Source organism: Schistocerca piceifrons, chromosome X (genome assembly GCF_021461385.2).
Source record: "Schistocerca piceifrons isolate TAMUIC-IGC-003096 chromosome X, iqSchPice1.1, whole genome shotgun sequence".
NCBI lineage: Eukaryota > Metazoa > Arthropoda > Insecta > Orthoptera > Acrididae > Schistocerca > Schistocerca piceifrons.
Window position 1 is genome coordinate 139,776,620 of NC_060149.1, and position 17,444 is coordinate 139,794,063.

Consider the following 17,444-nt stretch of genomic DNA (forward strand, 5'->3'; position numbering starts at 1 on the left):
ATGACGATGTTTGCTTGTTTCTTTATTTGCGACATGTATAAACGTAAACGGAGGTGTTTCAAATAGTGTTTGCGTGATTGTATTGTGACAGTGCCTTGGTGTGTCCGCAGGGGCGTAGCTGCGGTGCTGTTGGTGCTGATGGCGGCGGGCACGGTGTACGACCTGGTGCTGCGCTGGCGCCGCCCTCCGGCTGACAAGGCGGCCGCATCCGCCCCCGCACCTGCCGGTAACTAAACTCGCGCTTCTCACCTGAGGCTTTCCTTTCCCGGTGACACAACAAACTCAGACATGTAAATAGTGCAAACCACACAGATCTTTCCTGTCGTCATATAGCGTGTCCTTTTTTCTGCGTAGTTCCTCACCAGTTAAATAATCGGTTGGTTGTTTTGTCGAAATCAGACATTACGGAAAACGTGGCCGTAATGAGAACTATAAGGGTTATAAGTTGAATATAGCAATCATCCACAAGTATGATACAAGCAGTTTATTTACATTTTCCCATTACCCGTTCTGGATTTTTATTACTCCAATGTCAGCTTGGTCTTACAAGCTTTCATGCTTTGGCCTCGCTTTGTAGTCATTAATTCTTTGGTGCCTTAAGAAAAACAGGACATTTTCCTTTAAAATACGGTAAACATATAGGAAACATTTGCAATTTAAGAAAACATACGGAAAATAGTGTTACAGTCGACATAATTTTTAATAATTTTTAAAGTTGATATAATGTGAAAATTCACATGGTGAATGTTCCCGAGCTATGCCTTCATCGAATATTTCTCTTTTACTTTTTTTTAATATCACTGTTTTATGCGTGTACTATGTATTTGTCATGCGTGTACTATTTATTTGTCATTAATAACTTTAATTCCTGAGATAGTCAGGGCACGGGGACAAGCGACCTTAATACTTAGAAAAAGTTTTAAAAGAAATTCACAAAATCTCTGTAACAGTACTAGTTTCGGCTGTTCATATGACCATCTTCAGATCGATTATAAAATCAAGCGTAGTGACAGCTGGTAAAATGAAGCTAGGATACAATGCCTGCACATCACAGTGCATTCTCATTCAAGTCTATCTCAATAAAATAAGATAAAGCAGTAAGCATTCAAGTCCATCCGTAAAACGTCAATCGTTAGTACACAACATTTTGCATACAACATCGTTACACAAGTAACTTGTCAACTATAAAACTACTAGGTAGAAGTATGCAAGTAGTTCTAGTAATAAGTGACCCATTATGAGTATTAGTGCCTAAGATTTTGAATGTGTCCGTTACTACTAGGCCTACCTGCATTTTCATGATTGACAATTTACTTAATCGACGACGTATGCAAAATGTTACAAAGGATGGTCTTGAATACTTAACTGCTTTATCTCAGTGGTATAGCCAAAATTTTATTCAGATAGACTTTTCTATGAGAATGCACTAAGATGTGCAGACGTTGTCCCAGCCTCGTTTTACCAACTGACACTATGCTTGATTTTACAATTTAACTGAAGATAGTTGTATGAGCAACCGAAACTAGTCATCATGTACTGTAGTTTTGTTTGCGATCTCGAGTGTTAAAAGATTTTTGTGAAAAAAATTTCTTGGAAATCAGTATTAATTGTCTTAAGTATCATTCCGAGAATAGGATATGCTGAGCCTTGAAATTTATGATTTATTTCCATAGATCATCAATGTACATTCTCCAAGCAGTTGTCACACTGTCTACACGCTACACCTTCTATTAGCTTAGACACGACTGGTAACAATTTTTGTGAACACATTTACTGTATTTGGTAATTTCAGATGGACTACCAAGGTGAAATTACATTCTATAAAAATAAAAAATAAAAGCACACACACATCGACATCGTTAATGAAGCTGTCTGTACTCCATGGTTAGATTTTTGAATATTTGTCTTTGCCTTTCAGGAAAATGTTCAATGCTGCTTCTCGCATTTTCTGCGCGCATAAACGGCCAAAAAATCTTGAAATGTGAAGGATCAGACGAAGCTCTGGGATGTGTCCATGGGATGCGTTTCCTAAGCTTGGCTTGGGTCATCATGGTACATACTTACCTGCAGGTTTTCTCTATTGCAGGTTAGTAAACAGTTATTTGTCAATTTTTCAATATACGAGATGAATTCAAAGCGCCAAGTGGAAGTTGTTGCAGAGATTAATGCTCTGATTGTGAATTCAAGTACAAACGACTTGACTTCAGTTTACTGGAAAACAACAGTATATTTAACTCTTTCGTCTACTGAATGTTAAACACTGGCTCTTAATATTTCAGAAAACAAGACGCTACGGAGTGTCACTGAGAGAAGCATCATGTACCAAACTATCAGCAACGCTACATTTTCCGTGGATACGTTTTTCTTCATCAGGTAAGGACATTGTAAACTAAAAATTCTGTTTCGAAAGTCGTGCCAAAACTAGACAAAAATTTAAACCATATTTGTAACAGTGTACTACATTTACTCACGTCAATGAAGAAATTGTAATTATTATTTTAATGGAACAACGAAGAAAAACAGGTTGTTGTAGTCTGCAGTTCGATAAGTTATTTTATGTCGCTGTCCACGCTAGTCTATCCTGTATAAGTTTATTCATCTCATTCTACAACTGTTACCCGCCACACTTCCGTCGGCTTCCTGTTGAACTATTCTTTGATGTCTGAGGATGAGTTCTGTTGACCTATCCCTTCTTGTAGTCACGTTGTGCCAGTAAAGCTCTTTCGTTCCCGACACGATTCACTACTTATTAAATGATTTCTCGATCTACCCATCAAAATGGTTCAAATGGCGCTGAGCACCATGGGACTTAACTGCTGAGGTCATCAGTCCCCTAGAACTTAGAACTATTTAAACCTAACTAACCTAAGGACATCACACACATCCATGCCCGAGGCAGGATTCGAACCTGCGACCGTAGCGGTCGCGCGGTTCCAGACTGTAGCACCTAGAACCGCCCGGCCACTCCGGCCGGCTCTACCCATCAAATCTTCAACATTCTTCAGTAGCAGATTTACCAGGACCCCCTATTTTCTTCCTGTATGCAATGTTTATCTCCCACGTTTCACTTCCACATGAAGCTACACTCCAGGCGAACAATTTAAGAAAAGGGTTCTTGACATTTGAATTTATATCCTGTATCATCATAATTTTCTATTTCAGATTTTATCGTCTCATTCGTAAGTTAACTCCCCAACCTAACGTGACTTAATCAGACTACATTCTTGTGGTTTACTTATGTTCATCATATAGCTTGTTTCAAGACGTTATCCATTCTATTCAATTCATGTTTTACCTCCTTTGCCGTCTCTGACGGAATTGCAATGCAATCGGCAAACTTTAAAGTTTTTCTTCTTCCCCCTGAACTTCGACGCTTTTCCAAAATTCCTCTTTACGTGTCTTTATTGCTTGCTCTAACAAAGATTGAAAAATCTGAGGGATAGGCTACAACCATTTCTCATTCCTCAACTGCTGTCTCCATTTCCTGTACTCGACTCTTAGAACTGCTCTCTGGCTTCTGTACAAACCCTAGATAAAGATTTGGTCCCAATATTTTATCCCTGATAACTTCAGAATTTCGTTCAAGATAATTCGGATGATCAGTATTGCCTCACGTGTTCCTAGATCTCTCTAGAAACCAAATGTAACGATATAACCATTCCAAAGTTAGCGACGGTATAGCTGGGACATACGTTCGTACATATCATCGTTGAAATTATGATGCAGACAGCACTTGTACATTCCTGGCTTTGCTTTTCCATACTTTTCCCAATTATAAATGGACTAACACGGAAATCACTGCACTCTCTTCAACAAAACCGCGCCAAATACTTATTTCGAAGACGGTGTAAGTAGTAGTAGTAGTGACACTGCATGTTAACAGAAAGAATTTTGCTGTTGTATCAGTCTGAAGTCTGGTTTCATTGACCTCTCCACGCTACTCCATCTTGTTGGTGTATTTTCATACATGAAAGAAATTTAAAATAACAATTTATCTGATAAAACGCGCACGGAAATTACCTATGCATCACAGTTACGATAATGACATGCATTTGACGGTCAACCGTCTCTCGTTGTCTGCTGCGCTTCGGAGCTGCGTCCCTGACGCTTGTGATAGGTCTAACGTAATTCAGCTGAGCCAGCCGCGTACCTGAGCTGACCCCTCAAGGCCTCCGGACTTCCTCTTTTTATTGGAGACTTTCTCCCAGGTAATTGCTTGGCCCGCTGCTATCGAATTTCACGTGCCTGCCCTCTTTAGGGGCTTCTCACTTCCTGAAGGCAAGGTCCCCCTCCCTTTCAGCGGAGTACACACACGATCTGTATCCCGATGGTTTCACCACTCTCTTGTGACGGTATTACTACAGCTATTGCCGCAACTCGGGTCTCGTGACGCCACAGCTCTTCCTCGTTTTTATTAGTTTCTGTTTAACCGAGGGACGTGGCGCAGTGGTTGCGTGGCACCACGGTCCGGTGGAAGTCTCTCAATTGGACGCCACTTCGGCGACTTGGGTGTCCTTAAAACCAACGGCACCCGGTTTTTCCCGGACGGTCACCCATCCAAGTATTAGCCGAGCCCAACGTTGCTTAACTTCAGTGATTGGGAGTGAACCGGTGTTACCAACATGGCAAGGCCGGTGACGGTGCAGTGGTTAAGATCCGTCCGTAATCACCCCGTCGTCGCCGAGACGCTAAAACCTAATTATCCTTCATTCCAATTTCTGTTTCATTCGACTCCTTTCTAACACTCACAGATAAGGATGTTCATCGTATTCCTCTCCTCCGTTCTTCGGGAGATTCTTATTGCATTGTCGTCACTGGTTATAATGCGTGACTCAAGGCAATGCATTTTTTTCTATTTTCAGGTTATGCAAGTGTCACTCTGAAAGACGGGTGGTATGTCGCAAATGATTTAGCTAACAGGGTAGTGGAAAATGTTAGTTCGCGACTTACAGAAAACAGATTGACGATTAACTGCGGAAAACACAGTGCATTCACTTTCTGACTTGAAACTCTTGTGCAAGCGAAGTTTTATTGTTGAGACTATCGTGGCCACTTGTTGACGATTTCCCTGTTGGCTTCTGCCTCACGACGTTTTTTGAACACAACGCCAACCACACGTGTTAGTGAAAAGCCAGGGAATCGTTAAATAAACGTCGACCGAAGATTCCGAGACAGAAACCTACAGGCAATATGAAATTTTATTGACACCAGGTAATCAAATAACTAGTAAGGTCAAACATTTTAAACTATTCGTTCTGGAGATAGAGGGAAACATTCTTGCACGTATCATATTCAGGTTCTTGTGCAGATTCTATGTGCTGCTATCTTTACTCTGACACTGAAACGAATATAATGGTGTGCTCCGCATACTTCAGTTCTGTTATATCGTATGGCTTAATTCTATGCATTCACAATGAATATTCTTATCCCAGAAAAAGAAGTACGAACGATGTGCAATGTGAATTCGTGTTGTTCAAATGGTTCAAACGGCTCTGAGCACTATGGGACTTAACATCTATGGTCATCAGTCCCCTAGAACTTAGAACTACTTAAACCTAACTAACCTAAGGACAGCACACACATCCATGGCCGAGGCAGGATTCGAACCTGCGACCGTAGCGGCCGCGCGGTTCCAGACTGTAGCGCGTAGAACCGCTCGGCCACCCCGGCCGGCATTCGTGTTGTTAATGCAGGGCGTTGTTCAAACGTCTTGGAATTTTAACTTTGCTACCCCTGAACATATCCTTCCTCGTAGTTAATAGCACTCGCTAAAAATGAAGTGACAACTTCAGTCAGTGAACACAGAAAAAATAGACTTGGACAACATTTCTTTAACCACTGTACAGAAAGATGTGCACTATTCATTATCAACAGGATCCTACCATTCTACGAAAACTGAAAGATTACAAGTGATAACCCCAGAGTTTGAAATGCAAGTTGGAAAGTTTCCTTGTGGCACACCCCGTCTGTTATGTACAGGTTCCCATGCGCTGCAATGTGTTATTTATTGCATTCACGTCGGGCCTTTTGGTACATGAGTAAAGTCTATGCCTGGAAACCGCGACGTCGCGCGCTCGAATCCGGAGCAAACCACGGAAATTTTTCAGTCCTCCTCCAACATAATTTCACCTCTCAGTGATGTGAAGATTGACCAGGAGCGACAAGTGGTTCGTATTCCACGTTAATCGGCAGGTCCTATTCCCCCGTAAACCGAGTGGGGTAGCACAGTGGTTAGCACACTGGACTCGCATTCGGGAGGACTTGATTCAAATCCGCGTCCCGCTATCCAGACGGAGATTTTCTATGATTTTCCTAAATCGCGCCAGGTAAATGCAGGTGTGGTTCCTTTGAAACCGCACGGCAGATTTCCTTCCTCATCCTTGAATCGGTCCGAGCTTGTGCTACTTCTCTACTGACCGATACGTTAGACCCGACTCTTCCGTGTTTCGTTTCCCCGGTAAGATTACTGGTGAAGTTTCGGAACTCGCAATTCGTTGAAGTGGCATCCAATTGAAATACTTGCATCAGACTGTTGAGCTACAAGAAATTATTATTATTATATGCATTATTGTAAATATTTTTGTGTTTTCGTTCATTTTTTATATTGTTCTTTCCTAGATTTAAAAGTTTCTTAACTGTAATCTGTGAATTATGTACTGATTCGTTACGTGATCAATTAGATTCGAGTCGCATGGGTCACATGGTCTTACGGAACCTGCTGAGTAAGTTAAATGATGTGTTACGAATATTCTTAGTGGATTTTCATGGGCCTACGAGGCAGGAGACTATTCTTCAGTCTTACACTACTGGCCATTAAAATTGCTACACCACGAACATGACGTGCTACACACGCGAAATTTAACCGACAGGATGAAGATGCTGTGATATGCAAATGATTAGCTTTTCAGAGCATTCACACAAGATTGGCGCCGGTGGAGACACCTACAACGTACTGACATGAGGAAAGTTTCCAACCGACTTCTCATACACAAAAAAAGTTGACCGGCGTTGCCTGGTGAAACGTTGTTGTGATGCCTCGTGTAAGGAGGAGAAATGCGTACCATCACGTTTCCGACTTTGATAAAGGTCGGATTGTAGCCTATCACGATTGCGGTTTATCGTATCGCGACATTGCTGCTCGCGTTGGTCGAGATCCAATGACTGTTAGCAGAATCTGGAATCGGTGGGTTCAGGAGGGTAATACGGAACGCCGTGCTGGATCCCAACGACCTCGTATCACTAGCAATCGAGATGACAGGCATCTTATCCGCATGGCTGTAACGGATCGTGCAGCCACGTCTCGATCCCTGAATCACCAGATAAGGACGTTTGCAAGACAACAACCATCTGCACGAACAGTTCGACGACGTTTGCGGCAGCATGGACTATCAGCTCGGAGACCATGGCTGCGGTTACCCTTGACGCTGCACCACAGACAGGAGCGCCTGCGATGGTATACTCAACGACGAACCTGGGTGCACGAATGGCGAAACGTCATTTTTTCGGATGAATCCAGGTTCGGTTTACAGCATAATGATGGTCGCATCCGTGTTTGGCGTCATCGCGGTGAACGCACATTGGAAGTGTGTATTCGTCATCGCCATACTGGCGTATCACCCGGCGTGATGGTATGGTGTGCCATTGGTTACACGTCTCGGTCACCTCTTGTTCATATTGACGGCACTTTGAACAGTGGACGATACATTTCAGATGTGTTACAACCCGTGGCTCTACCCTTCATTCGATTCCTGCGAAACCCTACATTTCAGCAGGATAATGCACGACCGCATGTTGCAGGTCCTGTACGGGCATTTCTGTATACAGAAAATGTTCAACTGCTGCCCTGGCCAGCACATTCTCCAGATCTCTCACCAATTGAAAACGTCTGGTCAATGGTGGCCGAGCAACTGGCTCGTCACAATACGCCAGTCGCTACTCTTGATGAACTGTGGTATCTTGTTGAAGCTGCATGGGCAGCTGTACCTGTAAACGCCGTCCAAGCTCTGTTTGACTCAATGCCCAGGCGCATCAAGGCCGTTATTACGGCCAGAGGTGGTTGTTCTGGGTACTGATTTCTCAGGATCTATGCACCCAAATTGCGTGAAAATGTAATCACATGTCAGTTCTAGTATAATGTATTTGTCCAATGATTACCCGTTTATCATCTGCATTTCTTCTTGGTGTAGCAATTTTAATGGCCAGTAGTGTAAATCCACGTTGAAAGAAAACTCCAGGTGTTATGCATGTAAAATGAAATTTCTTTTCGGACAATGCAAGTTGAGATTCTTCATCATTTCTGTGGCCCTGCCACCAGTCAACTGCTGTGAGTAACACTGTCTAGAAGACAGGGCTTGCCACAGCCTAGTGAGATTTTTATCGTTGTATAAACGTGACACGACGGTGTTAGCCACCCGCTAACTCAGTCCTGAATAACTCTGTCCAGTAAGCAGAGATAGCATCCACAACCTCCAGAACTGGAAAACAAAAATCTCGGAATCTTGTGTTTGGAACACACTGCTGGTCACTGAAATTTCAGCATCAAGGAGATGGCATGCAACAGACGTGAATTTGTCACCAAGTGTAATCATATTTGAATATGCAAGTAGTTAGCATTTTAGCGCAGTCGCAACAAATAGGAAGGAGTAGCGCCATCTACAGTCTGCACATAAAAAAAAAGATTATGCTACAGTTTTCTCACTCAGAAATCACATTCAACTGCGATTTTTTGTGAGAAGATCGTGTTATGTCTCATGTAAGACGAAGGAATGTCTAGCAGTCCGTGTCGGAATTCAACAGCGGCAGGATCGTGGTCTATGGAGATTGCCGTTTACCGTTCCGTGACACTGCTGCTAGCGTTAGTCAGGATCCCACGACAGTCATGTGAACATAGAAACAATAGATTCGCGAGGGCCATATTCGATGTAACGCAGGATCTCAGCGAGCCTGTGGGACTAGCGCCCGAGAGGACAAACATATTGTTCGCTCGGCCGTGCAGGATTGTACAGCCAAGTCAAGTGCTTTGAGTCAAGAAATGGGCTTGTTCGCAGCATGACAAGTACCCACAATGACTGTGCGACGATGTACGGAGCACCAAAGACTGTCAACGCAGGTACCATTGTTGCTGCTTCCATTGACGTGACAGCAGAGAAAGGGGAGCTGACAGTGGTACGCCCAACGACAACTCTGAACACATGAGAGGCACCACGTCCTGTTCTCAGACAATTACGGCTCTGTGTGCTGTACCACAACGGGCGTAGCTGTGTTCCTAGATCCCCAGGAGAACTAACGTTGTCAGATTTCATTTGTCATCGCCATACGTGCGCGCCACCTGGAGTGACAGTACAGGTGTCATTAGATAATCGGCATGATCACTTCTGGTTCGCAAAGCCAGCAGTCTGGACAGCAGGCACTACATTTTTGCGTGTTAATGTTGGTGACTGTGTTCTATAACGTCAAACTTCTTGTTGGCCGCGCTGTTCTTGCTCATCTCGGTACAAAGTATTTCCGACCGTTTCCCTGGCCAACACGTTCTCCTGATCTCTAACCCACTGAAAACATCTGGTCATGGGCTACCGAGAAACTGGCAAACCAGTCATTACTCTGGCTAAGATTTGAAGAGTCACTGAATGACGTACCCGTATCTGTCATCTAACCTCTGTTCGACACGTTCCACAACTGGACTAAGGCCGTTGTTCCTGACAGAGGTGACAGGTCTGTGTAATATGTTTTTCACTTTGTGTATACCCAAACTACCTAAGAATTTAATCATATATTCTTCTCAGTAACTGACCTTTCGTTACTTGCTATTCTTCATGGTTCTGGAATTTTAAATTTTGGCAGATGGGTGACACTGCAGCGAGAAGTGTGCAGTACAGCCAAAAACCGAACTCAAGCTGATTATTGTGCCAGCGTGTGTTGAAATTCGAAGAGATTACCATGATATCTCTTGCTTTGAGAGATGGTGAATTATCGCATGGAGACGTTTCATTGAGTGTCTAATCACGACAAGACTAATCAGTAAAATAACAGATAGAACACAATGGGCTTTAATGTGAATCTTATGTTAATATATGGAGGATTTACATGCTCGTACGTACGTCCTTCCCACTTAACCAGAGAAGTTTTGATATTGGACTTATTTGAAAGCTGCACTGATTGTAGTCTTGCTTGGTTGCCTTGAACTGCTGCTGTCTCCTCAACAAAGCCACGAACTTTTCCGTTCCCCACCTCTTCAGAAATGAGCTACTGGTCTATCTCCAACGACTTCATAAAAACGTGTTCAGCGCGCGCCTTAAACATGATCGGTGTCTCTCCATCACTATTCATATTTCCATCAGGAAAAGAAAGAACATTCCATCAGCACACGGTGAGTTTGAAACTGTTCACACGTAAAAACCACTCACTAGGCAATCCATTTTCAAAGATTCCTATCACTTACTAATCACGTCATTAAATCTGGGTTAAACCTCAGTTACGACTGCAACTGCGGGTGCACTTTATATCGGAATAAATGCAATGAAAAATGTTTGTAGAAACAGTCATTTAACTCCAATTGCAACAACAAAAATGTAATGGTTTCTTTTCTTTTTCAGTGGTCTGCTGGTAACTTTCTTATTCCTCAGGTCAGCCGCTTCCAAAGACAATGAAACCAAGACAAGGGCTCCAGCCACTATAAAATCAGGAGTGCTGCAATTTATCAAGCTCGTATTCTATCGTTTCATTAGGTAAGGGAGAGCTACGCCAATAATAGGTTAAAAATTTCCACTGTTTTCCACTGCTTTTACTTTGTCTTGAAACAGACTTCTCTGAATTTTAATAACCGTGCACGCACAATAGCACACGTATCAAAAGCAAATAGCAACATGATAACCTAATCACCATTCAAATGCGAAAGAGCCTTTACACGTGCTGAATAAAGATCGTGGGAGTCAAAAAACGGAAACCAAAACAGTATTTGTAGAATCGACATTGAAGTGTTTACATGATCAACGAGAAATGATATTGACAAAAAGGTTCATTGTGTACTTTAGTGTCCGACATGCTATTTTACGTGGCAACAAGGGCACAGAGGGGAACACGTGCAGATTTCTTTTCCAGATGACGGAAGTTGGTTCCTCCTCTCAGTCCTCAGAATTCTTTATGAAAAATCTACTTAAATTCTGATGCTACTTCCACTGTCATTGACTTAAAACGATTTATTTCTACCTTGAGGCACAATATTCTAGTCCCGCTTCCTTCTGTTAATGTATTTCAATGATTTTTTGATTTTGTTTCGTACTAGACTTTACAATTAATACACTTTTTCTTTATTGTGGCAGGTTAACTCCGGTGTACCTTTATGTGTTAGGCTTGGTAGAACTGAGTATGAAGTGGCTGAATAACAAATCAGTATTTGAGCCCAACGTGTTCGACCACATAAATTGTGAAAACTTCTGGTGGCGCAACGCTCTTTATATAAACAGCTTATTCCCCAGGAAAGAAATGGTAAGTACTACCCGTGTAACTTTTCTTAATGTATCTCAGCTTCACCTATTTTTTTCTCCATTGTGGCCAACGAGGGACAATGTTCAAGTTTCAAATCCAACTTATTTACTATTTTTTAAATCTAATATCCTTACGTCTTTTCACCGCGTTTCGTTTTCCTTTCCTCAGACCACCTGGTGCCTGTTTCCTTCGCACTTATATCTTAGAATCCTTCAAATTTTTAACATTTTCTTCCTTCTTTCTGTTGCTTCTTCTTTTTCGTATTGCGTATTTTTAAATCCTATTTAACCTCTCGAATCTCTCTTGTTAATTTATTGTACGAAGATCTACTCTAAGACTTGTTTTGTTAGACTAGTGCCGTTCATTATTTATAAATAGTGGCACGCTTACATTTCAAAATTTCTTTATTCGTATACAGGGCGAGTCACTAACTATTGTCACCTGGAATAACTCCGAAAGTATGATAGTAGCTGAAAAGTTTGTGGGACAAATGTTGGATTGGACGCGGAGGAAATGTGTCGTGGACGGCTCATTCGCCAGACTTGACGCGTATGGATTTTTTTCTTGTGAGGATTCGTAAAAGACATTGTTTATAAAGACGTTCCAACTGCACCTGAAGATATGCGAGAGAGGATATTGTCAGTGCATGTACTTCGGTACGTGCCGAAGTGATAAGGAATACCACTCAATCCATGATAAGAAGACTGCAACACTACATTGATACCAATGGTCATCACTTCGAACACCTTCTCTAAATGGGCGTTCATGCCATCTTTTTGACCCTCGTTGACTGTCAAAGACCTTACTGTTACACATCATTGGATTTGTCTCGATAACCGCTATCAGAAATTAAGTACCAAACTATAGCACCCCATTTAAAAAAAAAAGTTGACCTTCATATCTCTGACGCGACTCCACCTAGCAACAAAAAACCAGCGTCATAATACGGCCCCCGTTGTTCCATGCAACTTTTGTCCCACAAACTTTTCAGTTTCTATCATACTTTCGGAGTTATTGTTGGTGGTAATAGTTAGTGACTCACCGTGTATAGTTTCGTATTGTCGCTTAAGTGTTGGATTCGCAAAGTATAGGCCATTTCTAGCGCCACTGCTAATTTTATCGTGCTGTGAACTTCCTCTCTGCCGTTTTCTTCTCACTCTGTTATTTGCAATCACATACGTAAAATTCCTTATCAGCATTTCATTTGCAGTACTGATAATCCCGTGAAGAAACGTTGTCAGACCAGTCTATGAGGCTATCACTATCGTCACAGCAAACAGTCGTAGCGAGTAGGTTGGTCTTCCAATCATCTGAGAGTCCGGTGGTTACCGTACAGACAGATGCAAGAGGTACACAGTTTGCCGCAATTGTGACAGGTGGTTCCAGGTTCGTCTCAGTATTCCGTTTTCTACGCTGCCTCTCATTAGTTGCTATTTTTTGCCTGTTTCCTCCAAGAAGAAGTTTCCCGCGATGGACTAGTGATCTGTAGGATGTACGGTCAGGGGCTGAGATCTCCCAGTTGTTAACATTAATATGACGCCTCTCCATGTTAGCCTTAATTGCATCCTTAAATCGTTTTCTCTAACCTCCCACACAGCATTTGCCCACCGGTAGCTCATAGTAAAACACTTGTTTGGGAATGTGATCACTGAGCATGTAGACAACATGACCTGCTATTCGCAACTGGCATCTTAAAGCCATCCCTCGTGTACTGATTGTATGTGCCTCCTCGAGCATGTTAATATGTGTGCGTCTGTCTTGCCATGTTACATGCAGAATCCCCTCAGGCATCGCTAGTTATATTGTCCCAGTATTTAAGATGTCACCTGTAACATGTCCAGGATTCAGATCCACAAAGCAGTGTGGGAATTACAGCTGAAATGTAGGGATCATAATCTGCCAAAGGGCGCGCCAGCACGGTTAATTCCGTACTGAATTTCCAAATCATTATATGCACTTGATGATAATATGCTGCCAAGATAAGGAAATATGTTAACTACTTGAAGACTCATTCTTCCGGTGGTGACACTGGTATTTCCATTTCTCCCGACATAGAGGTTGGTGAAGAATCTGTGTTTTAGTGATATTCAGTATGAGACCAATCTTTATGCATGCTATGGAGAAGCCATTCAGGATTAATCCTAATTCTTCATCGGGGTAAGTTACAACTGCGCTATTATCAGCGTACTGTGACTCAGCTGCAGAAAGTTTCAGGACGAGCGGTTCTATGCGCTACAGTTTGGAGCCGCGCGACCGCTACGACCGAAGTTTCGAATCCTGCCTCGGGCATGGATGTGTGTGATGTCCTTAGGTTAGTTAGGTTTAAGTAGTCCTAAGTTCTAGGGGACTGATGACCTCAGAAGTTAAGTCCCATCGTGCTCAGAGCCAAAGTTTCAGGACCCTTGGTTTTAGACAGCTCAAATTAAAGTTTCCCATACATCCTGTAAGTTAATTGTATTCCTGCAGGAATATCATCTACAACCGACTGTATAACAGCAACAGCATAGTAGGAAAACAGTGTAGGAACAATGCTGAATAACGGCACTGATATGGAATGGCTCACCAAAAAAGTCATTGCCCGCGAGAGAGCCTATCCTATCTGTGTAGAGCAATTACAAGGTGGCAATAAATTTCTGTGGAAAACCACACAGAGCTGAAATCTTCCACAAAGATTCGCAGTTTATTGATTCAAATCCCTTAATGACGTCAATAAAGCTAATGTAAAGAGGTATATTTTGTTCCTTGCATTTCTTATGAAGCTGGACGATATAACGATGAGCTTCCGAGTGCAGACATCGGTAGTAACCATATCAACATGAAATATCTGTAACAGTTATTACATATTAAATAATATCGTAGGGATTTCAGGATGATGTTAGGCTTCAGATACAGGGGTTAGACAAAAATATGAAAACACCACAAGAAATGCATCCTTCAGATGTTAGCCAAGACTACAGGTTGCGCTGTTGTATTTGACCACCAGCTGCGCAATGTCCTCAGTACATTGGAAGTGTCAGTCGTGATCAGAATAGTGTTCTGTGTAGTTGTGAGTGCATTATATCGACGCCCAGTAAATTCGAACGTGGGCAAATTGTTGCTCCTCGAATGGTGGGTGCTTTCGTAAACAAGGTAGCCGAAGTGTTTGGTGTTTGAAGAGGCACCGTATCGAAGATCTGTACCGCATAGAAGAGAAAACGGAGAAAAAAATCATGCGCTACCTCACAACGTGGACGAAAGTGTGTGTTGAGTAATAGTAACAGACAGTCATTGAAGAGGGCTATAAAGAAAAATAAGAGGACGTCATCTACAAAAGTCACTGCAGAATTGAATGTCGCACTCGCGAACCCTGTCAGCACCAAAACAACAAAAAATGGTTCAAATGGCTCAAAGCACTATGGGACTTAACATCTGAGGTCATCAGTCCCCTAGACTTAGAACTACTTAAACCAAACTAAGCTAAGGACATCACACATATTCATGCCCTAGGCAGGATTCGAACCTGCGACCGCAGCAGCAGCGCGGTTCCGGACTGAAACACCAAGAACCGCTCGGCCACAGCGACCGGCACCAAAACAACACGAAGGGAGCACCACTAGCAAGGAACTGCAGGGCGAGCTGGAAGTCCAAAATCACACATCGGTGATGAAATACCCGATTCAGGAAAACGTGGTGCCGAAGCCATAAAACATGCGCTACGAAGCAATGGAAGAAAGTCATATGGTTGGATGACTTCTTTTTCACAATGTTTCCAACTTCTGGCAGTGTGTACGACCCAAGAGTGAAACATGGCGGAGGTTGGGTGCTGTTTTGAGCGGTGTTATCGTGGTATTCCATGGGCCCCAGGAGAACTCTGCAAGGTCCCCTTACTCCCAAGGATCATGTGAACATTTTGACTGATCAGATCCATCCCAAAGTACAGTATTTGTTCTCCAATGGTGACAGGCCTCTTGTTCACAACCAGTTCGGTTTTGTGAGCACGAGGATGAATTGTCGCATCTGTCCTGTCCAAAAGTCACCAGATCAGGATCCTATACAGTCTTTGTGGTCTACTTTGGAGAGAACGACACGTGGTTGCTATCCATCTCCATAATGGTTATCTGGACTAGACACTATTTTGAAGAAAAATGATATAAGATTCCGTTAAAAATCGCACAGGACCTTCATTTATCCATTCCGAGACTACAGGAAGCTGTTCTGAATACCAACGGGTTTCCAACACCGTATCAGGCATGGTAATGTGTTGTGTTTTTGGTATTTCCATATTTTTGTCTACCCCCTGTATACATGCTTGTTGATTGTCAAAAAACTAAGAAAGTGTCCTTCGGGTTCGTAATGGTTTCATTTTTTTTTTTTACACAAATTGTTATTTGAGAATACGTACTAATGCTGATAATCCTTCATCATGTTAACGCAGAGCTAAAACTACCTGTGTAAATATGGTTTGTAGAACCACTGGCAAATTTCCCAGTAATTTGCCATTAGATGTAATATAGACTAACGTAATAAATTTTAGGAAAAATCCATCAAAATATTTCATACACTTATATGTTAGAAGTTAAAAATCGAATTATCTCATGTTAATTTACTTAACAGAGTTAGCTTTCATGCGCTGCGTCTGACAGCAAATAACAAAGCTACCTTTTAACATAGAATTAATTTACCCAGGTTTAATCTGTAGGTATGCCATGCTGCCTATCAGTCCAAAAGAAAATTAAATTATCCATAGAGGCATTTCAAATTAAAAGTATTTAGTTAACACACTCCTAATTTGAGAATCAGATTATCAAATGCTATGTTCTCATTATTTCAGTGTATGCTGTGGAGCTGGTACATGGCAAATGACACACAGTTTTATGTACTTGGAATTTTATTACTTCTCATATCTACCAGGTAAGTTCAGAAAGAAAACATCTCCTAGACAGGTACTGTTTCAAGCATAAACGCATCCGCATTAGTGTGTGTGTGTGTGTGTGTGTGTGTGTGTGTGTGTGTGTGTGTGTGTGTCACAATTTCTTGTTCAGTTGTTCTATTGGCCCTAACATCCCTCTCATGTAAAAAGTGTACGAATGTGGGGTGTCTGCTCTTTAGGACATGTCCGAAAGAACAGACACCACTTATTCGTATAACTGTTTCACCTAGATGGGTAATGGATCCACCTTCTTCAGTGTGGATGCACAAGTACGACCGACCTCCTACGGAAATCTCAGAGTAGCGAGCATGGAGGAAATTGACAGGGACTGCTGATAGATGGCGATCAGTGGGAATGTGTGTCGCCATACGGCGTGCCAAGATAGTCCGTGCAGTTGCGATAACATTGTGTCCCGGATGGTGCAGTGGTTAACGCACCTATCTAGTCAGCAAGAGATCCCGGGTTCGAATCCCGATCTGGTACACATTTTCACTCGTCGCCGCTGATTCCGCATAATGTCCTGATGCAGCTGACATCAGTAATCCCTTCCCTTTTCCCCCCGTCCAACTTCAATTTGCATGAAAAGTTATAATTGTTGCCGCACTGTCTTAACTATTTAACACGTTATTCGTGAAGCAATATATTCCGTAGCCTATGGCATCAATCCCCCCATGAACCGTGGACCTTGCCGTCGGTGAGGTGGCATTCGTGCCTCAGCGATATAGATAGCCGTACCCGTAGGTGCAACCACAACGGACAGGTATCTGTTGATAGGGCAGACAAACTTGTGGTTCCTGAAGAGGGGCAGCAGCGTTTTCAGTAGTTGCAGGGACAACAGTCTGGATGATTGACTGATCGGGTCTTGTAACATCAACCAAAACGGCGCTGGTGTTCTGCTACTGCGGACGACTGAAAGCAAGTGGAAACTACAGCCGTAATTTTCCCCGAGGGCACGCAGCCCTACTGTAAAGTTAAACGATGATGACGTCCTCTTGGATAAAATATTCCGGAGGTAAAACCGTCCCCCATTGGGATCTCCTGGCAAGTACTA

General features: G+C 42.6%; 1 protein-coding gene and 1 pseudogene across 1 annotated transcript in view; one reads left to right on the forward strand and one right to left on the reverse strand.

Annotated features, from left to right (window-relative positions):
• Positions 1-17,444, forward strand: part of LOC124722223 (nose resistant to fluoxetine protein 6-like) — a 157,313-nt gene that overhangs the window by 93,534 nt on the left and 46,335 nt on the right. Inside the window, exons 5-10 of the mRNA XM_047247417.1 lie at positions 111-226; positions 1,919-2,086; positions 2,280-2,373; positions 10,593-10,724; positions 11,319-11,484; positions 16,295-16,374. Of these exons, the coding sequence (XP_047103373.1) occupies positions 111-226; positions 1,919-2,086; positions 2,280-2,373; positions 10,593-10,724; positions 11,319-11,484; positions 16,295-16,374 (756 nt within the window). The remainder of the gene's footprint in view (positions 1-110; positions 227-1,918; positions 2,087-2,279; positions 2,374-10,592; positions 10,725-11,318; positions 11,485-16,294; positions 16,375-17,444) is intronic.
• On the reverse strand, positions 4,520-4,639 carry LOC124723380 (annotated as a pseudogene).